Source organism: Vulpes lagopus, chromosome 2, assembly GCF_018345385.1.
Source record: "Vulpes lagopus strain Blue_001 chromosome 2, ASM1834538v1, whole genome shotgun sequence".
Lineage (NCBI taxonomy): Eukaryota > Metazoa > Chordata > Mammalia > Carnivora > Canidae > Vulpes > Vulpes lagopus.
This window is the reverse complement of record NC_054825.1, coordinates 152082851-152109363: the sequence shown is the minus strand read 5'-3', so window position 1 is coordinate 152109363 and position 26513 is coordinate 152082851. Positions and strand designations below refer to the sequence as shown.

Here is a 26513-nt window from a genome sequence, read left to right as displayed (position 1 = left end):
CAAGGGCTCAAGTTGTTTCCACCATCTTTTCCAGAAGCTTCTGTCATTTTTAAAACATAGCAGTGAATATATATCTAGATGTTGAAATGTTGATTCAGAAAATATTATAAAAATAGCTGAAAAGTTGCTATCACCACCTGCTAATAATGAAAACAACGGCTCAACCATCTGTGTAGTAATAGTGGCCGAGGCTCACGCCAGTAGGAACCCAGGGAATTCCAGATACTATACACTGAAGAAAGGTACTAAGAAATTTAATTATTTCCTAAACACAGACACCACGATTACTCTTCTATGTATGCAGATAAGTTAAAATCAAGAGACTATTCTGTTGAATAGATTACACATGCAAATAGACTGATTGTCAGGAATGTAGGTTTATTTCATTAAAAAATAAAGCAAAAAGATTCATCCCCCCAAGAGTACTGTACCCTTTAAAGCAGCAGCAATCACAAGGCACATATGTACGAAATACCTCAAGCAAAATAGAAACAAAATGTTAAAAAATATGTTATTTAAAAAGATGTTGGAAGACCATTTGTTAATATGAACATAGACTGTAAAAATGGCATTCTTAAACATATTTTTTAGAAGTTTTATTCCTTCACCTTTACTAAGAGAAGAAACAATGATGTAATATTTACGCACTACCTTGTGGCACAGAGCACAAACGTTTACACCACCTAACCTGGTTTGCTAAAGAAAAAACAGCTAAAGTACAGCTTAAAAACTTTATTTTTAGTGTGTTCACATTTTTAGATATTTGAAATTCATAAGCTAAAAAGTTATTTTCCTTAGCTTAGAAAAAGACTGTAGTTATATGTCCTTAGGCAAACCCAGTCCACAAAAGGAATACATTCAAGATATTTTAAAATATCAAGGACATGATTTCTATTCTAGCTAGGATCATCACAGTAACCCTCTTCCTAAAACAGATTAGAAGTCAACACATAAATGTGAAGGTCAATTATATTAAAATAAAGTAGAATTTGATTTAAATTATTGCTCACTTAGGAAATACAATGACTATTCATTCTCTGGTCAGGGCTGTTAAGATTATGTATTAAGAAATGGTGTAACATCAATATTTAGTGTATATAAAAATTCTAGGATTCAAATATATTATAATGAAAAGTTCATCATAATCACACAAAAAGTGTTTCCTTATATATTAGCCACCACTGAGCTGCACGGAACGAAGGCTGAAAAAGATGCGGTTGAATTAACTCCTCGAGAACAGGTTTTGTGTCCTAGATGGCGAAGTGTTCCTCCTAGCTCTAGTGCTGCAGAGACATTATTCTAGGAAACGTTAAGGAGTGCTTACACGCTCTTTACTATTAGAGGGAGGAAGATAAACTGAAGCTCCGTTTTTAAACAAACAAAAAAAAGAATATAAAATACTAGTATAAGAAAACATTTAAATAGTACTAAATCGCACAATTTAAATACTAGTTATATGCTGTCATTAGTTTTCTTCTTTAAAAAATCAGTTCCTGGGCTTTTAGATGTGTTTTCTTTTTAAAAATAACCAGCATCCTCCTCGTGGTTGGGCGCCAAGTCCACACCCATGCCGCCCGGTGGCCACCCCTCCAGGTACCCACAGGCCTCTCCTAGGTCACAAGGAAGTGACACAGAGGCCTGTGCGTGTGCCGTGTAGCAGCTGCCCACCGGGCGTTAAGACCCAGCCTAAAGCAGCACAGCCTGGGCCACCTCCTTGATCGTGCGCGCGGCTCTCTCCAGTTCTTCATCTGTTTGTTCCACTGTGACCACAACCCTGATGCTGGGAAATAAGGACACAGAAAACCGTCAGAGGGGCGAGTCTATGGCAGCTGTATCTGAAGTCAAGTTCTATTCTACTGGAATATGGCCCCACCCATCAGAGGGCCTACTGTCTAAAGCCACTTCCTCACTGCGCAGCAGAGCTGGTGGCTGTGGCCAGGACCCTCCGTCCCAGAGCCTGGACACTGGCCAGTGACAGACGTCTGCGGCTCCCAGCCCCACTGGTGGGAACCTGGGGGTAGAGCTCTGCCCAGGGGTGCTGGGACCCCTGCCCTCTACATCATCTACTGCTCGGGCAGCACTAGGCCCCAAGCTGCAGTTCAACATCTCTCAAATCAAGGAGTGTGTGTGCACCCACACTCATACTTACAATTCAGTAAGTCATGTGGAAGTTCTGTACTACTTTGAGGCAAGGCAGAAATTTTTAAGTTTTTAGGAAACTGAAGACAAAAACTATCAGCTTGACAGGGCAGTTCTACCTCTCTTCTCCCAGGCCCCTCTGCAAAAGTCGGTAGCATCCGTTGGACATGTTCACAGAGCTGTGCCAGGTGGCGCAAAGAGCCCTGCGGGCACAAAGCAAGTGTGGCTCCTGTTCTCCCACAACACAGGATTACGCCTTCACCTGGGTACGATCAGGAATGTGAGGGCAGGATCTTTAGGGCGTCTCTGAGCCGCTGCCAGTGGTCTGCCGCCAGAATCCCGGCCTGGCCCTCCATGTGTGCACGGTGCTCGGGACCCCAGGGCCTTCCCTGTTCTCCAGGGCCCTCTCGTGCATTCCCCCTAAGGTTGTGCTCTGGCTCCCCAGAGGCAGTTGAGGGTCCCCATCCCACTGTGCAGCCTGCAAGGAGGAGGATCGACGAGTCTGACATACCTGATCTTTCACCTTAAGCTTCACCTGCTCTTGGAAGCCTGAGTCCCTTCCAGCCCGGAATGACTCGCGCCCTCCTCCTGTGACTCACCGACCTTGTGCTATGACCCTGAGCACTTCGTGTTCTGGGTGTCTACCCCCTACGACTACACTTTAAGTGCTGATGAACAAGCAACAATTTTCAATCAAGAGTCCAAGTACCCTCCTCCTGTGTATGGCTTCTTGAACCTCTCTAGATTTTCCCCACTGTTGCTGTTTTCCTTACTTTCCATCCATCCACTGGATGGTTTGTAAGTGTTTGCCAGATGTGGTACCACACGGCCTCTAGCCGGCAGCGGGGTAAACATCACCACCCAGATGTGCCCCCTGCACCAGATGGCCGTCGTGGCAGATGTGGCTGGACCGGCGCGTGCACCTCAGTGTCTTGGCAAACCTCTGCCGATCAGAACTGCGGCCATCCCAGTTCAGTCCTGGGATCTCAGACACTTCTCTGAGTTAACTGGGAGGGTACAGCGAGTCCTGGCGGGGCTTTAGAGTTAACAATTTTAAAATGGCTGGTTTAAGAGGAAAAAACATGATGTACTAGACTTTAGTACAGTACCTACTCTTCCTTATCCTATGATAGTCTTTCAAACGTTTTCAGAACAGAATGTATTTTATACAGAATTCTGAAAGGAGGAAAAACAAAAGTCAGGTCACATTTTAACGTCCACCAACCTTGGAGGAGGGAGGCACTTCTCTTCTTTCTCCAGGTAGCGTGCCTGAGTTAATGCGATGCTTCTGTCCATGCACTGTATGAAGAAGAGGGACACATTTGCAAGCTTGGTGGCAGACACTGTGCTCACTACGACAGGAAGGTAATCTGAAATGCTATCCTTAACAGCAGCATTAATTCATTTTTGCAATTACAGCTGCAAGAAGGCAATATCGAAGATGGTAATACCAGGACAGTCCCCAGCAGCACCAAGTGGCACGGACGTTCTGCGGTGGCGGCCCTCACTCTGCACTGCCCAGGGCCACTGCCGCAAACCGTGTGGCTGCCAGGCACCGTGAGACAGGGGTAGTGCCACCGAGACTGAACTTTTAATTTCACTCAATTTAAATTTAAATAGTCACACATAGCTAAGAGTTTGCATTTTAAACAAAGTAGTAGTAAGACACAGGGAAATAGTACCAGCAAAGCCCTGGAAACTAACCAAAAGTTGAATTTAATAGTAACGCCAGGATAGTTACAGAGACAAAGCGCTCACACTTCAAATGTTAACAATTCCTCTGATTTCCATGGGCTACCTTCGAGCAGGTGCTACCAGGCTAAGAGTCTGGTGTTCCCCCCATAATTTGCATAGCTTTTCCATACATTAACCATTTGTCAATATTTAAAAAAAAATTAAAACATCTCTATCAAAATAAAGTATAAAAATCAGATTGAAGTAATGGTTTATCAGGTTTTTTTTTTTTAGATGAAGAAAATGTTTTGGAATGAGGTGGGTGTACTCAAAACTACTCAACTGTATTATCTTAAGAGGGTGAATTTTTTTGGTACGTGAATTATATTTAAAACAGCATCAGTCAGAGCAAGGGACTCATAAAAGTAAGGAACAAGTATTCCCAGTGCTGGGCAGTGAGTCTGCTTAGAGGGCCCCACTGTCTGCCACTGGGCTGCTTTCCTGCTGCTAAAAAACAGCACACAGAAAACAACAGCGGGCGACAATGACAGACTTCTACTGATGCTACATCTGGAGTGTACTTGGAGAACCTAACTCCTCCTGAAAACATCTGGACTGGCTCTGTTCCTAGGCCTGGCTAAGAAATGTTATAAACCATCGTTCAGTTTATAAAAACAGTGTCTTGTCAAGCAACAAGAACTTGGCAAGAGCTCTGAGTTCTTTCTGCAAAGCTCACACGAGAGTCTCTGCACCGCAACCGTCTCCTCAGATACTGACCAGGGTGTGAAGCAGAGCTGGAGATGAGGACACAAAGACACTGTAAGACTTCTGTTCTTTGCGTAAACGCAGTTTCCAGGCTATATTTTGTCCCTGCCTGGAGCCCCTGCTCCCTGATTCAGCTCTCACAAGGACTTCTTGGAGACGGTCAGCCTTGGGCCGGGGCTCAGATCTGGCATCTGTGAGCTGTGCAAACTTTCGCCTTCTCTTCTGTTCTGAGGACAATTCGCACAAGTGTGGCCTGCATATCCGATGCTTCTCTAACTTGCCCTCTTCAGTGTCTCTGGTACAAGTAGAAGGAAGACCCTACTGCTGCAATCTCTCGAGGAAAGAGCGGAGGGCGAGGTCATGTGGAATAATCGCCCTGGCAGCCAGGGATGGCCTGGGTCTTGTGGCATGGAGCAATGCAGGGGGCTGTCTTGAGGGGGGTGGAAGGAGACTGGGGTTGGAGGGCAACGGTGATGGGACTTGCGGCTCCAAGAGGCTGCTCTACAGCAGCTGGTGTCCGGGACCCCAATGGGCAATCTGCTTAGCGCACAAGCTGTGCTGTCACACGAAGCCAGTATGATTGCTCTGACTGTGTCCATTTAGCTTGTATTTAATTTATAAACTATTTCAGTGCCACGTCTGTGTAAGAACCCTAACCACAAGGATGCTGTATTTTCTTTAACATCTCTACACACTTACGTGACATTATAGTAAAAACACTGAGGTGATAAAAGCGCCTGTGAGGTGCTTCTTCCTTTGAAAGGAGTCTGTCTCTTTTCGTGCTTGCAGAGCTGTACCCAAGGGACATGTGTGGCACCTCTGCACTCAGAAGGTGTCGAGACTCACTCCAGCCGGACTGCCCATGATTCACACATTCACTTAGTGAGGAATCTCAGGGTCTGGGTTTGGTTTTGTTTTATAAGACGACGGACTCCAGAAGGCCACAAGCTGCTTGAAGCTCTCTCTCCACTATCTGTCCCCCTAGGTGATGCAGTTCACACACCGTAGGAGGCAGGATGCTAGAGCAAGCTGTGTAGCAGAGGCCAGCATTGCCTGGTCTCCTCGTGGAGCAGCCATGTGACTGGGGAGAGTGGCCTAACCCGCTGGCCACAGCTGGACAAAGGCACACGACAGATGACAGCCATCACCCTGATGCTTGGAGCATGGCCTCAGAGCAAGAGCCCCTGGAAGGAGCCATCAGGACAGGGAGGCAGCACAAGCCGACTTTCATCCTTGTGTGCATGCTAGCAGTCTGGAGGAGTCTCGTCAAGGTAGGGCTGCCCCGGCACAAGCTCATCGAGCTGCCACATCCACACCTCTCTGAGGAGGAGGAGGAGGAGGAGGAGGAGCTGTGTGGAGGCAGGGGAGGGGGGGGCTCTAGGAAACACAACTCTACCAACACAGAGGGGCAAGCGGTCCTCCCCAGGGAGGCATATCTTAGTCAATAGCTAAGGTACAATTAGTAGTAAGATCACTTTCAGGAGATAAGCATGTTTAAATCAACTTCCAAATTAGGCCTGGGAAAGATACAGTCTTTCTTCCTTTCTGGTAATAAGAGTATTGTGACTGGTCTCTCGGCTATGCTGGGGGTTCACCCTGGAGAGCTGTCCAGGGCTGTGTGTGATCGTTACTCATAATGTCAACCTGGCCCACACGTATGAAAGCCTGGGTTTGGAAATGCTAAGCGAATGGGTTTTCTGGAAGGCTAAGTATTTAGACATTTCAGCACTGTGTGGATTAAGGGTAGAAGAACTACATACTTACATGATTTACAATCTCCTGAAGTAGTTTAACATCTTTTTCTCGAGACCCAGTGCTGTCTTTTAGCTGCAGGTGAAATGCTGGAGAAAGGGACTCCCCCACCACTTTTAACCCAGAAATGCTGAAAGGAAACACACACACACGCAAGCGTAAGTCCCTTCTAGGCACAATGATATCCCACGTCTAAGTAATTGTATGAAGTCTGCATTAATGAGTGGAACAGAGGCTTGTGGCTTTTCTGGGCAGAATCATCTAGTGACTCCAGTCCTGACAGAGATAGCAGAAATCCAGCTCTGGGTAGGGCTCGCTCATCTAGGATGCACCTCCAAGGCCACTTCTGTGAGTGTGGCTGTGTAGGTGCTCCCTGTCCTGGTGGACAGCTCTGGCTCACGCTGCACAGAAGATGAGAGTCATCCCCAGGCTCCCACCAGGAGGCCTGCAGGCTGCTCCCTCCCTCCATAGCCCACAGGCCCCCTCCTCAACCGCCTCCTCCCCATCTCCTGCAATGACCAATAAGCCAGGTCCCAGCCTGAGGACTGCCTCCTGGGGCCTCCCTCCCAAACCATTCCCCTAGAGAAGCATCTACACCATGGTTTCTTATTACTGTTTCCTTCATGACCACTTATTATTGATACTGTTCCCTTGTTCATTATCTCAGTCTTTAGTTATATCTTGCCTTTCATAAATTATGCTCATATTGTATAGTTAGTTCCCTTATTTGTGTGTTTACTGTTCAGTTTTACTTGAATTATGATTATTTTCATCTTTCTTAGGATTAACAGAACAGACATCTGCTTCTGAGGGAGGGAAGAGAGACTTCTTTAGGAGTGAAATCCTGTATTTTCAAATGATTTTTATAGATGTCATGAGAATTGCAGGTCAGGTTCATTTAAAGTCCATTTTTATCCGATACGATTAATAGTTTGATTTCTGACTTATCTCCTAGGCTACAAATGGTGACACATGACTTTGAAATTGAGCTAAGCACTTTTAAATTTTTTAAACATTTAAAAAAAGATTTTATTTGAGAGAGAGAGAGAGAACACGAGCTGGGGGGGAGGGGCAGTGAGAGAAGCAGACTCTGCAGAGTAGGGAGCCTGACCTGGGGCTCTATTCCAGGACCTTGGGATCATGACCTGAGTTGAAGGCAGACACTTAACTGACTGAGCCACCCAGGCGCCCCTAAGCTAAACATTTTAGATAAACTCTGTTTAGCAAGCTTCACTTAGAAAGATTTGCTTTTCCCTTAGAATAAAATTAGCACAAAAAACACTTCATAGCACATTTGATTCCTTAAGTCATTTAGGATTCAACAAACTTTACTGAATGACTGTGTCACGCCATACGAGGTGCCAGAAGCCAACTTCACCTGCCTTTCAAACCACCAATGAGCACTATAATTTGTCACTTTTCTTTAAATGTAATGCATCCTACTAGACCTCTCAATAAACTAGGCTGCAAAACAGTGCAGTAAAACGTACTATAATAAAAGGGATTTACTCCAGAATGCAAGCATAATTTAATACCAGAAAACTGTAACAGTGTAATTCAGCATAAGACATATCTATGATTTTTTTTAAACGTCTTCAAATCTAGGAATAATTTGATAAATACTACCTATAGAAAACTTAAAGTATGATGCTTCATACTTCATGAAGAAATGCTTTCATACTGTGAATGACAGAAGAGGTGTACCGCCACTACAATGGAAGAATCACTAATGTGCTAGCGACTTACACCAATGCAGTAAGACAAGAAAAGGACCAAGATGTCTAAGAATCTGGAAGGAAGAGAAAACCATTATTCAGATAACAGGACTTTTATATATGTCATCATAAAGAGAATGAAACGAACCATTAGAATAAACAGGAGTTTGGAAAGACTGCAGGATATCAGATCCTAAGGACAAAATGCAAACACCAGAGAAGACTAGCTACAAGGAGAAGCTGCAACTGGCTAGCAACTGGAAGGGAAGGTGGGGTCCAGGGAAAAAAGTAGTTAGGAGGCTAGAGGATGGAGTGTATTCAATGCTAATCAAATGATTCCAGAAAGCATGACAAGAGGAGAGACAGCCAAAGGTACCGGGTCCTTGAGGAGAAAGGGCTATGATACCACGAGAGGAAATTCCTTCTTCGGCTGTATCTGGAGGAAAGACTGGTTCGGATGGATGGCTCTGTGTGTACAGGTTTGTGAGGGAAAAAATGGGAATCTGTGTGACAGCAATGAAGCCAGGCTGTCGTGGACAGTGGGCGGATACAGATAGGGAGTGGGGAAGGGATTGAGGGACTGGGGACTGGGGAAAGGGGAAAGATGGGGAAGAGAAGGAAGGTGGAGGGCTGGGCTTATAAAATGAAGACAGCAACACCACTAGACAGAATGAAGGGCATCTGAGGTTGGTGTTCCTGAATTTATAATGAGTCCAACATGCTGCGCTGTATTGGGATATCAATATTTCATAAAACAAAGTAACTGGAACCAACACAAATATCATCTCCTAACCATAAATCATGCAAGAACTTTTGTTACTATCATGTAGACACACCCAGAACTTTAATTATTTCTGCCCCGACTGTATCTGGAACAGCTGTGACCTGCTCATTTACTCACTGCCCTTGTCCATTAGAAGTACTCTTGTGTAGTTAAGACAAACAAGTAAAAACGCCTAAGGTTCATTTCAATTTCACCTGTTGTTCTTATATTAATTTAAAATAAAACAGTATTTTTCTAAAAAATAGGGCCTGTATGAATCCAACGTCACCTAATTCCATAGCGTATAATGATTATCATTTTATCTGTACGGATGTGAAGAGATTCTCCTGTGCGCACCTGAGTTATTTCTGGTGGTAGCATGTTTGGTGGTTATTTTCATCTTTGAAACAAATATATTGCTATAACATTAATGAGCTTTTAACCGTTTTAGAAAAACAAAGTCATGGTTCTTCAATGAAAAAATGGGTCCTCTGGCTTCAAGCCCACAGACAAATCTGGCTGAACAGAGTTTCTCATTTCTTAGTTGCAGTTCAGCTGAACTGACCCAAGCCTATGGGTCTGAACTGACCCTGACTCAAAACCAAAGAGGTGACATTTAAAATTGTTCATGAGTTAATTAAATGTGGTATAGACAGACTTTAAGTTGGTTGACAATATATAAAACTTACCCTTGTAAAGCTTTATGAATTCGCTTGCACTTTTCCTTCAACACTGAAAAAATACCTGTACAGAAAAAGATGCACTTGAGAGTATATCTGCAACATCTGATACTACTAAAGATATTTTTAAAGATTTTAAAGTTCAAGTTCATCAATTTAAAATGCTGCAAAGCCCCCTACAGACTCCTAGCACACAGGAACACTTCCAAAGGCCCAAGCCTCAGTCTTCGACATATATCCTAGCACCTCCTCACCCACTTTCAGTAGAATCTAGGATGAGGTTTTCCACGACAAAACAATTGCTCTTGTTCTCATCAAGATAATCTGGCTAATAAAGGGTATAAACATATTACTTATTTCTGGACCCTTAACAATTTGGTAAAAGATACTGTAGGAACGTTCACTATCTTTTCCTTGCTATTTTCACTTTATTCATGGAAAATTAAAAAACTAAAATATCTAAGCAAGAAGCAGGCCTTCGGACAAGCAAGCGTATGAATGTGTACCCAGAAACACATTTCCTGATTCTCTGAATTAAAGCCATTAACAATTTACAAATTTAAAAAAAACAGGTAAGGCTTGCTTTTTCATTTCTGTTTTAGGCTTTGTGAGGAGGTACTAACAAAGCCTAAAGGCACATTTGAAATTTAGTCAAACCCGCCCATTAAATAAAGGAGCTTTAATGGTTGGTAAACTGGGTTTGGCTTTTGTATCGACTAATGAATCAAAGGCTGAAGGGAAAAACTGGATAAGCTATAAATTATATGTACTGAGCATCAGCAGCACACTTCAGTTAACTTCTCAAATGACAACCAGCCCAGAGCTGACTCCTCCTCCTGGCATTTCCGCCCATCCTGGGATCCAGTCCCACTTTGGCTTTGGCTCTGCCTCCTGGGCTGGAGAAGCTCTACACTGAATCTCAGGCAAGACAACATCTTCACTGCCATTCTCCATATAAACACCAGGTAATATCATTCACATGCACAGGTCTGTCTGGTAAACACTTTGCCTCTAGCTAATTCCTCCAAAAGCACACCACAACCAGGCTGACATAACTGCGATGTCTGCTGTCCTGGGTTCAGAAGATTATACCTGGATTCTCCTCCATGATGTTGAGAGCCTCGATCGCAGCAGCAGCCAACAGCGGGGGTAGTGAAGCTGAAAAGCAATATCCCTGGCCAGAAAGTCGCTGAGAAGAAACAAACAAGTTAAAGACATAAATATGCTTCTCATTTTTGTGGGCTAGAAAACCTAAAGGCACCAGATCTGCATCACCTCAGGTGAAGGTGTAAAGATCTATGCATGTATAAAAGTTATACATGTAACACAAATAAGGCTTTTTAAAAAAGAGATAATTTCAAATATAAATATTCTGAGTGATTCTACAAATTGACTTTTAAATAAAAATTGTGATAAATTAAGTCAGAATGAAATTCTGGGATTGGAAGTTATATGCTGAGTAACTTTCAGCATGACCAGTGGAGCAACTAGTTTCAATTTCTGCTTTTGTTTTTAAAAAGTTTAAGAACCCACCTGGTGGTCAATTACAAAAGATCTGCCACAGCAGAAACCTCCAATAGAAGCCAGGGAATTCTCCATGTTGGCGCTGATAAGATCAATATCATCAATCTGCCAAAAAAGTGGGACAGTGGTAGTTATTCTTCAATTTAAAGAAAAAATAGGGCAGCCTGAGTGGCTCAGCGGTTTAGCGCCACCTTCAGCCCAGGGCGTGATCCTGGAGACCCGGAATCGAGTCCTACATCGGGCTCCCTCCATGGAGCCTGCTTCTCCCTCTGCCTATGTCTCTCTCTCTCTCTCTCTCTGTCTCATGAATAAATAAATAAAATCTTAAAAAAAAAAAAGACCCCTGTCAGGCCTAGAGACAAAATTTCAGCATTGAGCATATCAACACCTTGGTTCAAGCAAATTACCTTCATGCAAATTAAAAGATAAATCATACAAAATCTATTGCTACAAGGATGGATGTTTCAAAATGCACCTCTGAAATGGTCTCACTTTACACTTTTTGGCCACTTCATCATGCATGGACAATTTATTCACAGTGGAAGGAGGAAGAGAAATTAAAAGATGAAATCCAAAACTGCTTAGTATTAAAAATATTCAAAGGTACAAAATAAGATCATTTCCTTGCTTAAGTAGTAGTCCAGCTGGCCTTTCCCTAAAAGGTATTTGAGATAAATACTAACAAATCTATCAGAGTTTTGAGCATTTTACCCCTGTATTAAATTTACCTTTCACCTTTTCAAAAATAAAATCAATTACTGTGTGTCTTGTGGGCTTCTGAGTCCCCATTATCTTCTCAACTCCATGCTCTGCTGACCCTCACCTTCTGCTCCAGCACTAGCACCTGGTGCATGCTGGGCACACAGCAGCCATTCTAAAGCACTCACTAATGGTCATGATCACAAATGGTCTGAGCACATCTGGGGGTTTCTAAATGGTCCACAGACCCAACAAGGAAATCTGTGCAGTCTTTTTTTTTTAAAAAAAAAAACCTTTTATTATGAAATATTTCAATCACACATGGAAGTAGAACAGAGTATAAGTCCCTCATCACCAGATTTAGTAATTACCAGCTCATGGACAATCCTGTATCATGCAGAGCCCCCTGCTGCCCTCATCATTTTTTTGTAGCAAATCCCAGACTTCACATGGTTTCATCTATAAATATTTCATGTGCATTTCTAAAGGATACAGACCCCTTTAAAAACATAATCACAAAACTATTTTCACACCTAAAAAATGAATAATTTCTTAATATCGTCAAATATTCAGTGTTCAAATACCTGCCTCACAAAGCTTGTGTTTTGCAGTATTTGCTGAAATCAGGATCTAAATATAGTCCATATATCCTGCACTTTTCCTCAGTGCATTTACTCACCAAACAGCAGTCTGTCTTTGAGGAGTATGCATCAATCTAACTTCATATGATATTTGGTCTGCTCTCCAGTTTTCTCTGGACCATATGGGCAGTGGGATGGAGATAATCTAAGGTGATTTTATGTTTAGTTCAACTTTTTAACATAGGTTGTAAAACTTTTATGCATAGGATTTGCAGGCAAGTTCCCTTCAACTCAACCAGTTACACAATGGTGGGTGAAGACAGATCCTATGGACAGGCTGGCACTGCTCCTCCCTTAGGCTCCAGGGGCATAAACCATTAAGACTGGGAGCAGCTGCGACTCATTTCCAATCAGCAAAAGAACACATGACCAACTCACTCCAGTTGTCTGGGACCTTGAGGCTTTGTGTAATCTGTACCAGCACTGCTTTAGACACTCTCTCTCTCTCAAGAAGTCATAACTAATACCCTACACAGAAATAAGGGAGAATTCAGAATTATAAATATTAGAAAGAACATTCTTTCACTGCCATAATATTTTCTCAAGAACTACTTTAGGGAATTCTTACTGATTTTCAGAAAAACACAGCAGGCAAATTTACCTGTTTCTAGAGAAGAGACATTGAAAGCTAAGATCAAATACTACCAGGTAAACAGACCACAACTGTATGAGTAGCCACTGTGAGTTATAGGTTCTGAGGGAGGAGAGGCCTCTGATGTGGCTGAGCTGATCCTCTACAGGCTCAGCAAAGTACCAGATACCACACCGCATGACCCTGCACACTGATGATGACCATCATCTTGTGCCCATGAAATGTATGCAGCAGGACGAACTGCATGTTTTCTATATGAGGAAATGTCCCAGAAAAGGAAAACTTACACTGATTCCAAAATGTTCTGTGACTCCTCGACCATGCTCCCCCAGGACTCCAAACGAAAGGCTTTCCTCCAGAAAGATTCTTGCTTTGTATTTGTATTTTAACTTAACCTAAGTGGTAAACAAAACACAACTTTAAAATACTGATGATTAGCACCCTAGAGGTTGTACGAGGAAGAACAAAGTTAAACAAAAAATGAAAACGTAGATCCAACACTGGTGGATTTGTACTTGTGCATTTGCTGACTGGCTGAAATTTCTTTGTAATCTATGTGCAAGGCAGAGGGGGAAGCGGCAAAAACTGCATGTTCCCAGCTGAGTGTGACGACTTCTTCAGCTCATACCATAAACAAGTGTCCTTTCCAGGGTCTCTTTATTGCCATGTTTTTTGGATTTTGTACTTTTTGCTAGTGATTTTGTTTTAGGATGGCCCTGCACACAGCACTGAAGTGCTGTCTAGTGTTCTTAAGCTCCAGAAGGCTATGATGTGTCTTAGGGAGAAATGGTTGTGTTGGATCAGCTGAGTTCAGGCATGAGTTAGAGTGCTGACCGCCCTGAGTGCAATGTGAATGAACCAACAATATGTGTTTAAAAAAGTGTCTTTGAGCAGAAAACACATAAAACAAGGTTACATACTAACTGATGAAAAAGCTGTGATCAGAGGCTTGCAGAGAACAAATGACATTTTTGCAGCCCATTTATAGAACATAACTATGTACGTGCACTTTCTAGAACATAACTACAGGTGGCCCTGGAACAACACAGGTTTGAACTGCGCAGGTCTGCTGAGATGTGGATTTTTTAAATAAATACCGTCCAGCACTGTATTTTCTCTTCCTTACGATTTTCTTAACATCTTCTCTTCTCTACTTACTTTACTGTAAGGACTACAAAATATGTTTTCATCAGTTATTTATGTGATAAGGCTTCCAGTTAACAGGAGACTACTGGTAGTTAAGTTTTGGGGGGAATCCAGAGTTATGTGGACTTTCAACTGTGTGGGGGTCAGTGCCCCTAGGATCTGCATTGTTCAAGGGTCAACTGTACCACGATGATGAAAACATACTGTACTTTAAATGCTCTAAATTTAACTAACATAGCACAATGCCAATTTTTAAAGAGAGAAATATTAAGATATCTCTTGGAATAAAGACATGTAATCTACCTGTTAAATACTGTTGTGATTATACACAAAACTCCTGAGGATATGCACATATTCTTCCCTTTGTGGTACTATGTTTTAATTTGAACTTATGGCACTTTTTTTTTAAATCAGAAAAAGCTTTAATATGCGTTACAATCTGTTTTTCTTTTTGATTGTAGGCTTGTAAGAAAGTCTTTTCCTGTCAAAGGCTTAGATGTATATTTATCTGTAGATTCTTCTAATTATTTCATGTTACTTTTTTGTTTACACAGTGGAAAGCTGAACATATGCATGTTTGTAGATGTTTTTTTTCCCTCTAATGTCTTTTTAAATATTCATTCATTCATTCATTCATTCATTCATGAGAGACCCAGAGAGAGAGAGGTAAAGACATAGGCAGAGAGAGAAGCAGGCCCCATGCAGGAAGCCTGACACAGGATTCGATCCCAGGGCTCCAGGATCACACCCTGGGCTGAAGGCAGCGCTAAACTGCTGAACCACCTGGGCTGCCCTCCCTCTAATGTTTAATTGCTTTATCTCTAAATAATACGAATGTCATCAGTTTCACAACTGAATTAAAATGCAGCTATTATTAACCACTAAATTTAGATGAATTTTTACTAACAAAGAATAAGCTAATTTGGGGGAGAATTCTATCTTTTCAACACTGTTTTCTAATCATTAATATGTATGGAACATTATATGAATATTTTCTAAAATTCATATTTCAGAAAAAATTTTATATCATGACAATAGTGGTACACAATTAGACAAATCAGTGAAACAAATAAGAATCCCAAAGTCAAACCCTAATTTGTATCCTATAACCTTTACAAACTCATTGCTAATATATACTTGACCCATTCCTTACACTTTACATTTGTTTCATGGTTTGGCTGTATATCTATCCATTGGTACTGCTTTACTATTAATAGTCCTAAATATGCAATGCTGGTATCTTTTGGTCTTCTATCACTCCCATATCCTTCTATCAGTCTTTGACACGAAAAGAAGAACAGGAAAATGAATACATCTCTTTTACTTATACTTAAGATACACCTAGATTTCCTCACGAAACAGTGAAAAGCTTTAAAAACAAGATATGAAATCCTTATTCTGAATCCTCTTTCAAATGATGGACTTATAGATTCACATTTCAGTGGCTGAATGCAAGGGTTCAACATAGGAAAATGAACTATAGGGGATCCCTGGGTGGCGCAGCGGTTTGGCGCCTGCCTTTGGCCCAAGGCGCGATCCTGGAGACCCGGGATCGAATCCCACGTCGGGCTCCCAGTGCATGGAGTCTGCTTCTCCCTCTATGTCTTTGCCCCTCCCTCTCTCTCTGTACGACTATCACAAATAAATAAAAAAAAAAAAAAAAAGGAAAATGAACTATATTAATAGGATGAAGGAAAATCACATGATCAACTCATCCACCAATGCAGAAAAAGCATTTGACAAAATCCAAATCTCTTATGGTATAAATACTCAACAAATTAGGATGAGGAGGGAACTTTCTCAACCTGATAAAGAGCATTTATAGAAAACCCACAGCTAATATCATACTCCATGGTGGCAGCCTGAAAAGCTGCTCCCTCTTGCCACTCCTAGTCAACATCGTATGGGAAGTTTTAGCCAGAGCAATCAGACAAGAAAAACAAATAAAAGACAACCAAATTGGAAAGGAAGAAGTAAAACTATCTCTGTTCGTAGATTATAGGAGTTTTATGTATAGGATAAGATCCACAAAAATACTATTTGAGTTATAGTAAGTTCAGCAAAAGTTCCATGATACAAGATCAAAACACAAAATCAGGAGCACATGGCTGGCTCAATCAGTGGAGCATGCAACTCTTGATCTCAGGGTTGTGAGTCTGAGTCCCATGTTAGGTGTAGAAATTATATTAAAAGAAAAATCCTTAAAAAAAAGAAATAAATAAAAATAAAAAATAAAACAACTCTACTAAATCAGTATTTTTTATTGTATTTCTATAAACTAGCAGTTAACAACCCCTAAAACAGGTCCATTTATAATAGCATCAGAAAGAATAAAATACTTAGGAATAAATTTAACCAAAGAGATAGTAAAAGTCACAAAACACTGCTGAAAGAAATGAAAGATCTAAATAAATGGAAATACTTTTGTGTTCACGGATTCAAAGAATTAATTAAGGTGGAAATCCTTCCCAAAACAATCTATAGATCCAATCCAATCCTGATTCAATACAATCACTATCAAAATTTCAATGGCATTTTTTTTTTTTTTTTACAGAAATGGAAAAGCTGATCCTAAACTTCCAATGGAATTTCTAGGGACCCCAAAGAACCAAAACAATCTTATTAAAAAAGAACAAAGTTGGAGAATTCACATGTCTTGATTGCAAAATTTACTATAAAGCTACAGTAATTGAGATGGTGTGATAGTGACATAAGGCTAGACATACAGATGTGGAACAGACTTGAGATAAGCCCATCTCTCTATGGTCAATGGATTTTTGACAAGGGTGCTAATAAGACCATTCAATGGAAAATAATAGTTTCTTCAACAATTGTACAGGGACAACTGGTAACTACATGCAAAAGAATGAAGCTGGACACATGGCTCATAGCACATACAAAAATTAAGTCAAAATGGATCAGAGACCTAAAATAAAAGCTAAAACTATAAAACTCTTAGAAGAAAACATAAGGGTATATCCTCACGACCCTGGATTTGACAACAAATTTCTTAGGACACCAAATACAAAAGCAACAAAAAACTAGATAAAGTGTACTTCACCAAAATTAAAAAGTTCAGTCCATCAAAGGACACTAATCAAAGATGTGAAAAGATAACCTAGAGAATTGGAAAAATATTTGCAAATCATATATCTGGTAAGGGTCTAGTTTCTAGAATATATAAGGAACTCATAACTTAACAGTAAAAAGACAACAATCCATTTTAAAAAGGGCAAAAGACCTCTAAAGACATTTCTCCAAATATATACAAATGAACAAAAAAAAAGAGGTTCAACATCATTAGTCCTTTGGGAAATGCAAATCAAAACCATGTGCTTCACATGGCAAAAACTGAAAAAAAAAAAAAACCAAATGAGTGATGAGGATGTGGAGAAACTGGAACTCTCCTCCACTGTGGATGGGGATATGTAAAATGTTGCAGCTTCTGGGGACAACAGTCAGGCAGTTCCTCAGTAAGTGAGACACAGAATTACCATTTGACCCAGCAACTGTCCTGCCAAGAATATACACAAAAACACTGAAAACAGGGCAGCCCAGGTGGCTCAGTGGTTTAGCGCCGCCTTCGGCCCAGGGCATGATCCTGGAGACCCAGGATCGAGTCCCACATCGGGCTCCCTGCATGGAGCCTGCTTCTCCTTGTGCCCCCGCCCCCCCCCCCCTCTCTTTCTCTTTCTGTGTCTCTCATGAATAAATAAAATAAAATTAAAAAAAAAAAACTGAAAACAGGGATTCAAACAAATACTTGTTCATAGCAAGTGTTCATAGCAGCACTCATAACAGCCAGAAAGCAGAAACAACCCAAATCTCTGTCCATAGATAGATAATGCAACAGGTCCACATGACAGACTATTATTTGGCATTAAAAGGTTCATGAATGAAGGACTGATACATGCTAAAACGGGATGAGCTATGAAAACATGGCAAGTGGAGGAAGCCAGACACAAAAGGTCACATGTTATATGATCCCATTTATCAGAAATATCCAGACTAGGTAAATCCACAGACAGAAAGCAGACTGGTGGTTGCTAGGGGCCACAGGCAGGGAGAAATGAGGACTGACTGTTTAGTGGGCAGGGGTCTTCTTGGGAGGCAACTAGAGAGCTGATGGTTGCATACCACGGTGCCGATGCTAAATGTTAGAACTTACTCTCTAAAATGGCTAATTTTATCTTATGTGAATTTCACCTCAATGAAAAAGAAATCTCAATAGTCATGGTTTCTAAAAACAGTATATTGTGGATGGAACTAGAGGATACTATGCTGAGGTGAAATAAGTCAATCAGAGAAAGATAATTATATGACCTCACTTGTATGTGAAATTTAAAAAACAAAAAAACAAAACAGAGGATCATAGCGAAAGGAGAAAAAAATAAAAGACGATGAAATCAGAGAGGGAGATAAACCATGAGATTCTTCATAGGAAGAGGGTTGCTGGAGGGGTGGTGGTGGAGGGATGACGTAACTGGGTGATGGGCATTAAGGAGGGCACGTGATGCAAAGAGCACTGTTTTTTTTTTTTTTTTAAGCACTGGGTGTTATATAAAATTGATGAATCACGGACCTCTACCTCTGAAACCAATAATACATTATATGTTAATTGAATCTAAATAAAATTAAAATAAATAAACAAAACCAGTATATTACCTTCCCTGTTAAAAAAAACTGAGTTTTGAGGCACCTGGGTGATTTAGCTGGTTAAGCATCCAACTCTTGGTTTCAGCTCGGATTATGATCTAAGGGTCCTTGGTCCTGTCAGGCTCCCTGCTTCTCCCTCTTCCTCTGCCCCTCCCCACCACTTGTGCTTTCTTTTGTTCTCAAATAAAATAAATAAAAATCTTTAAACAAACCAAAAAAACTGTATACTTAAGGTAAATGTATTTGATTATTTTTTATTTTTATTTACTTATTTATTTTTAAAAGATTTTATTTATTTATTCATGAGAGGCATACTTAAGGTAAATGTATTTGATTATTTTTTATTTTTATTTACTTATTTATTTTTAAAAGATTTTATTTATTTATTCATGAGAGGCATAGAGAGAGAGAGAGGCAGAGACACAGGCAGAGGGAGAAGCAGGCTCCATGCAGGGAGCCTGACATGGGACTCGATCCCGGGTCTGGTCTCCAGGATCACATCCTGGGCTGAAGGTGGCACTAAACTGTTGAGCCACGGGGGCTCCCCCTGATTATTCTTTAAAGACCAGGGCTGGCAGCACGTGGATGGCTCAGTCAGTTAACTGTATACCTTTGGCTCAGGTCCTGATCCCATGGTCCTGGAATCAAGTCCCACATTGGGCTCCCTGCTCCACAGAGGGCCTGCTTCTCCCTCTGCCTCTCATGAATAAATAAATAAAATCCTAAAAAAAAAAAATAAAGACAAGGGTTTCCATGTAATGTTAATCTACTTCCCTGGTATGGTCAGAACATACTTATGGTACCTATTGTGCAAAGCAATGAAGATGTTAGATGCTATAAAAGTTCATAAACAAAAAGCATTACTGCCCCACAGTCCAAGTACTAAAATACTGAGTAAACACAGTTGCTTACCAGTTCTGGAAGAGGACAGATAGTTCCGGTATTCATATACAGCCCTTCTGCTACAATGAAACGTCGTGTGACCCGAGCCTTGCGAGGATTCTTTAGAAGAAAAGAAAAAGACATATGAAATTTCAGTAGCTCCAAATGCAGACGCTGTTAGATGCTCCCGAGCACTCGACCTGATAAGATCTATCCATCTGAGTAAGTAACAGTCTGGGTAAGTTTCAAGTTCAAGGTTTCATACCCCTGTTATTTTGAGACAAAGAACAGTGCTTTTCTTCTCTTGTGTTTTTCAGTTCGCACAACCAACTAGGTGACCACACACATGCATGCACACACAAGTGTAGGCCCTCGGAGTATACTGAAACACAAACAAACCCCTCCAAACCCAGAATAACTGAGAAGGGGCCTGAGGGAAATTTCTGGGGAGATGGGCATGTTTTAGGTCATAGAAAGGCCATGACACTGGGGTTATTAATCTATCAAGATGTATGGCTAGGATTTGCTCACTTCAATGTCTTAAAAAGTTTATCTAAAAACAGAAAGAACTAAAATGATGATGGCCATCATCACAGAGATGAGGTGGGGAGTTTGGAAGAGGCTCGGACGATACAAGAACGGCAGGATGTTGATAACAAAGCTGAGAGAAGGGTACAGGGGCTTCTTATACTACTGTGCTTCCTTTGAATGCAGTGGAGATTTTCCAGGATAAAAAGTTAAATAGGCAAACCGTGCTCATCTTCATCTACCAAATAGCAGATAAAATCCTCTCCTTCCTTACTACTGGGTAAAGTAAAACTCAACTATGACCTCCTCCAGGCATGTCTGAGGTGGTGGCAGAGGGGCTATTTCAAACATCTCACTGATGGCAAGTCACTGATAGTAAAGCACTCACACTGGTGAATATGTAGACGCTTCAGGTGTGTGGGGCTGAAAAAATATTGAGATCCACAGCCAGAGTTCACACCATCTTCCTACTCAAAGGTTTCTTGCCTCTAAAGCTTCTAATTGGGGACATTTTAGAATCCACAGCAGCAACACTCAGAAGCCTGTCTGCTGCCGAAGTATGCACAAGTACAGCGGCCATCCTCACTCTGTTCTGAACTTATACTCAAATGCCACAGGTTTGCCAGGGGTCATGGGTGAGGATATGAGGAGAGCTGAGCCTCTCCCTACCTTTCCAAAATCAAGTATTTTTATTATGACTTAAAAAATATTCAATATAGAATTCTTGGGAAATGGGAAAGCGCACAAAATTTTTAACAAAGTAGTTACACCACACATTGATAACATTGGTCTTTCTCATGAAGATGTATCTTTATAAATGACTTGGTTCAAATCAGGACTGTACTGCAATAGTGTTAGGATCTGAGTTTTAAAAAATTATTTTAATTCATATTACTGAAAACATGATTTCAATGGAGATGTACTATTCTACCTATGGATATACTATATAGTAACTATTCCTCCAATGCTAGATGCAGGCCGTTTCCTTCCTTTTGCTTTTTTACATCACGTTGTGAGTATCTTTTATAGTTTTTAACACCACTTCTGATTCTTTTCTAAAGACAGCAAACCAGATATAGGTCCAAGGGTACAGACATTTAAGAATTCTGGAATAGGGCAGCCTGAGTGGCTCAGCGGTTTATGTCGCCTTCAGCGTAGGGCGTGATCCTGGAGACCTGGGATCGAGTCCCATGTTGGGCTCCCTGCATGGAGCCTGCTTCTCCCTCTGCCTGTGTCTCTGCCTCTCTCTCTCTCTCTCTCTCTCATGATTAAATAAATAAAATCTTTAAAAAAAAAAAAAAAAAAGAATTCTGGAATATCTTTGCCCATTTACCCTCTAGAAAGGCTGTGCCAACTGGCACTCTCCCCAAAGTTATGGGAGGGCCTCTGTTCCTGTACACAGACCAGTGCCAGCATGGGTTATTATTATGAAAAATGTTCCCTAATCGGACAGGTGAAACCTCCTTGCCTAATTTTGTTAATTCTTAGGGAGACACAAGTATTTTTCACTTGCTCACATTTATTTGTATTTCTCCCAAGAACTGTTTCTACCTACTGTCCTTTTCTAAAAGAAAAATTAATATAGAATAAGAGAATCCTGTATGAAAGAGAATGAAAAAAACATCTGTGAACTATTTAAAAAACTGACACAAAATGCTTGTTCGGAACCTGGATGAAATCACAGTATTTTAATTCACTTTCGAATAAAAGATGAACATCTAAAGTAGAAAATATTTAAAAACTGGGCATTAGTACTAATGTGAAAATGAAATTGAAAAAAAATTCTTTCCAAAAACCAAAATGTAATGTTATTTAGAAATCCTACCCCTGCCAGGAAAATGTGGTATAAATTATTTAGTAAAAAAGATAAAAACTGTAAAATGGAAATAGATTTCAAGAGAATTTTGTCATTCATAAAAAAAAAAAGCTCTACAGATGATAAATCTCATAAAACAAATATGCATGCGTACACACACACACACACACACACACACACACACACACACACAAAACCTATTTTCCAAATGAATACAAACTCCCTTGGGAAAATATACTCCACAGAAGACTGGTTCATTGGTCACATTTTCAAGTCCAAGTTCTCCAATCTGGTAGCATTCTATTACTGAATCAGAATATGGGACATCTTTTTACAATTTGTCAAAAGAAATTCATCAGTGGAACAGTCAGTTCTAAGACTTTCCTGACAGATTTTTCTAAATTATATAACTATGAAACATTCGCCTACAGCATATCTATCATCAAATAGTGAGAGTCTATGCATATTCATCAGGACAAAGTGTGTATTCATCAAGCGCTCCTCTTAGGCCATCACCTAAGTAAAGACAACAGAATCTTAAAGGAATAATGCATGTATCTTATCTGGAAGAATGAAAATTAATGAAATTAAGGAACATGATGTGTATTTTTTTATCCATTACTCTGGTAATGAATGAGCTGCCCTGGAAAAGTCCTCTGGAAAGTAGTGTTTGTGATGAAGGATGTGGTGCCCAGGCTGTGTACAGTCCCCACACAACCAACAGTTCGTGCTGCAGAGCCACAGATCAGAATTGCCTTCTCCAACCGTGTCATCAGGGAAGTGAGTGACAACTCTACCAGTGATGCTCTGGGCACCTCCCCACTGCTGCACTCTGATGGGAACACCAAGGAGCTGGTTCCATCCCCAATGTCTGCCCCTTAGAGGTCTACACCTGTGCATGTGCTTGGGAAGGGGAGGTGCCCACAGGCTGCGCCGTGGACGGAAATCAGGCTGGGGTCACTGTTTCCTGCAGGCAATAGCTGCTCAGAGCTCCCAGGGGAAGGTGTCTGGAGGGAGACAGTCACTTTGTTCATAAACTCATGTATTAGGATCTGCTGTCACTGTTTCTTCCAGTTAATTGATACATGATTTATTCTGTTATAAATAAACTTGTTTTGAATTCACAAGGTACATCTCATCACCACACTAATGCATTCTGGTGTTACTTCTGTAGAGTGCAGAGTACACCCCCAATCCCCCAACACACACACTGTTTTTCTCTTTTAGAAAGCTGCCTACATTACCTCTTCTCAAAGCTGCCATATGTAATTATGGCAACGATGAGGCAATTACAATCAGGCTTGGCTCTCCAACACGGAGTGCGTTTAATAAGCAGAAATGCCCTCACTTCATATCCAAATGTGATCCGCAGGCAAGTTTTCATGACAAATTACCATTTCATATATAATTTAGCTGGTTAGCAAGTACAAAAGAACTGTATAATTTTCTTCAAAAGAATCATACCTTTTGATCTTCCATCTCTTGTTCTTTTAGTAGGCGCTCCAGGTCAGCCATATCATTATGCTTAAATAACTTAATGTCACTACGTGATGCCTGTAATCCTTTCTGAATGGCAAAGCAGGCAGCTCTATCTCTGCAAGGAAGAGAGACACACCAAATTGGGGTTTTAAACGGCCTTGTCAACATTATCAGAAAAGGAATGCATGTTTTTGTAAGTTGACCAACATCCACTTGTTAACCTGAGCATGGCAAATCAATAAAACACGTTTGACCACTTACACACCATTGTTTGCATTTGACTCTGCAAGTGCTTTTCACATAGCTACCATGTTGATTCTACTCGACGAAACACACCCCTGCTGAATTTAACCCTCTCAGAATTCCGCAAGTATCTGACTATGGATAGCATGTCTGTTCACCCACAGCAATTTTCTCTTTCTGATAAACACATAAAACACCGGTGATCTCACCCTCAGCAGGGTCACAGATTTTGACCAGCACAAACTTGACATGCCTTTGCCAAGAGAAGTGATACTGATTTGACCCTGGGTCTTGCAGATGAAACTTCAGTAAGATCTTCTAAATGGGGTTAATCGGGGAGGGAATTTTTTTTTGAAATTAAGTTGTATTATTTAAAAATATATTACATATAAAACAAACATAAAAGACTCTGAAAAGTGGTAAGGTGAGATAGGCCAAGGACCTGAGAAATGACGTCTCGTGGACTTCTCTTACTTGGAGCTGACAAAGTTGGCCAAATGGAAGTGCCAAGGGGCACAGGCAAAAATGTTCTCACAGAAGCCTGCTCTCTGTGGCCAAAGGGACAGAAAGGGGGAGGCCCAGCAAGCAGAAAGCACTCGACTGCTGCCAAGCCACAGAAAAACCTGGGCCCACCCCTCCTACACACACCAGCAGAGGCTGAAGGGTACCTAGATTCTGAACCTCACAAAGCTAAGAGGCACCCCAACAACTGCCATGGTTGTATCAGAGAAGGGATCCGGGACTTTTATCCCTGCGAGATGGTACCAAGTGGCCCTCATGGTGGTAGTGAAGAGCACATGGAGAGCCCAAACCTCCACTCCCCTGCAGAGAGGGGTACCCTCCTCTTTCTAGCTTGGGCTGTGTCAGAGGAGGCTCAGGGCAGAGTAGGACTTTCATTAACACCAGTGGAAGTGAGAACACCCCCACCCTGGGGTCAGTGGAGGCAGAATGGGGACCCTGAACTTGTAACTCTATCTGGTGGTAATGAGGCAGTAGTGCCCCCCTGCCCCTAATGGAACAGTGATAGGGAAAGCCAACTAAAACGTTAAGTTTCAATAAAGCATAAATTGAATACATAATAAAATGTCCTGATTTCAAATATCACTTGTTGTAACAAGAACCTGAAATAACAGGATGAAAGAAAATGATGAACAAATACCAATATTGAGTTGACAGATGTCAGGGTTACCTGATAATGACTTTGGAGCTGTCATGACAAAAAGGTTCCAGTGAGCACTTAGGACCATGCTTGCAACAAGTGAAAAAACAGGAAGTCTCAGCAAAGAAACAGGAGACCAAGAATCCCATGGGAAAACTAGAAATGAAAAACACAATGACCAAAAGAAAAAGTATAGTGGCTGAGAGCTGGTAGGCAAGACAGAGGAAAATCCGAGAATGGACAGACGTAACAACAGAAACTAGTCAACATGAGTAAACCAGAGAGAAACAAGCGCCAAAGAACAGAACCTCGGGGACCTGTGGAACTACCACAAAACATGCCACATTGGCCTCAGTGGGGTCCTGGGGACAGACAGAGGAGAGGGTAAGGCTGAACAGGGAGTCAAAGAAATCAGGGCTGACAATGCCTCAGATGTGGTAAGAAGCTGAAACCTATAAAGAAGCTGAACGAAATTCATATAGGTAGACTCAAACAAATAAATGCCAAGATTACAGTAAAGCTTCTGGAAACGAATGACACAGAGAAAATCTTGAAAATAGCTCCCCTAAAATGACACATAATTTGAGCCACCAATTTCTCATCAGAAATCATGGCGATCAGAAAAACATGTCACTCTGTTCCAAATACTTGGAAGAGGAGAACTCTGAACCAAGAATTCTATATAACAAGCAAAAAGATCCTTTAGGAGTAGAAGGGATCCAAGGTACCCCCTAAAGGAAAAACTAAAATGTCCCCAGCAGACTTCCTCTAAAGGAATGGCTGAAGGAAGCTCTCTACAGAAAAAAATAAGAAAACAAAAGAATCTTAGATTGTCAGGCAGGAAGAAAGAACACAGTAAGTAAAAAGTATGAACAAATACACTAGGTTTTTCTTACCTTCCTGAGTTTTCTAAATTACTTTGGATGACTTAAGTAAAAATTATAGCACTGTCTGATGTGGTTTTCAATGTATGCGAAGGAAATACTTAAAAGGATTATAAACAAGGAGAGCAGAGGAATGTGAAGGAAGGTAAAGGAAGGTAAAGGAAGGAAGGTACCTGAGCTGATAAAATGACGAAACCAAGAGAAAAACAAAAAAAAGATAACAAATAAGAAACAAAAAATATAATGTCCTCATATATCCAATAATTACCTTAAATGTAAATGGCCAAAATACACAATTTAGAGACAAAGATTGGCAGAATGAATTAAAACACGGCCCAAAAATATCCTGCCTATAAGAAAATATACAAGAAGATATATAATAATGTAGTAGTGGATGTATATATAATATATACAATAAATAAACCATGCCAACATTCATCAAGAGAAAGCAGAAGTGCCTATGTTAATATCTGATAAAGTAGACTTGGAAATGAAGAAAATTACCAGAGACAGAGAAAATCACATAGTGATAACCAGGATCAATTAACCAAGAAAATCTGCACCAAACAACAGAGCTACAAAAGATGAGAAACAAAAATTGAAATAAGTGAAAGGAAAAATCGATAAATCACAACTATAGTAACTGTAGAACTACTAGACAGAAAATCAGCAAGGACAGATTTGACCTCAAAACCACCATCAACTAAGATCTAATTGTTGGGATGCCTGGGTGGCTCAGCGGTTGAGCATCTGCCTTCGGCTCAGGGTGTGATCCC

General features: G+C 41.0%; 1 protein-coding gene across 1 annotated transcript in view; it reads right to left on the bottom strand.

Moving 5' to 3' along the window:
* Positions 1 to 361: 361 nt before the first annotated feature.
* Positions 362 to 26513, bottom strand: part of SPTLC1 (serine palmitoyltransferase long chain base subunit 1) — a 50639-nt gene continuing 24487 nt past the window's right edge. The window contains exons 7-15 of the mRNA XM_041745500.1: positions 23437 to 23566; positions 19659 to 19748; positions 13232 to 13339; positions 11022 to 11117; positions 10581 to 10677; positions 9498 to 9552; positions 6343 to 6460; positions 3365 to 3438; positions 362 to 1780 (exon numbers count right to left, since the gene is read on the bottom strand). Coding sequence (XP_041601434.1) covers positions 1687 to 1780; positions 3365 to 3438; positions 6343 to 6460; positions 9498 to 9552; positions 10581 to 10677; positions 11022 to 11117; positions 13232 to 13339; positions 19659 to 19748; positions 23437 to 23566 — 862 coding nt within the window. The 3' untranslated portion in view covers positions 362 to 1686. The remainder of the gene's footprint in view (positions 1781 to 3364; positions 3439 to 6342; positions 6461 to 9497; positions 9553 to 10580; positions 10678 to 11021; positions 11118 to 13231; positions 13340 to 19658; positions 19749 to 23436; positions 23567 to 26513) is intronic.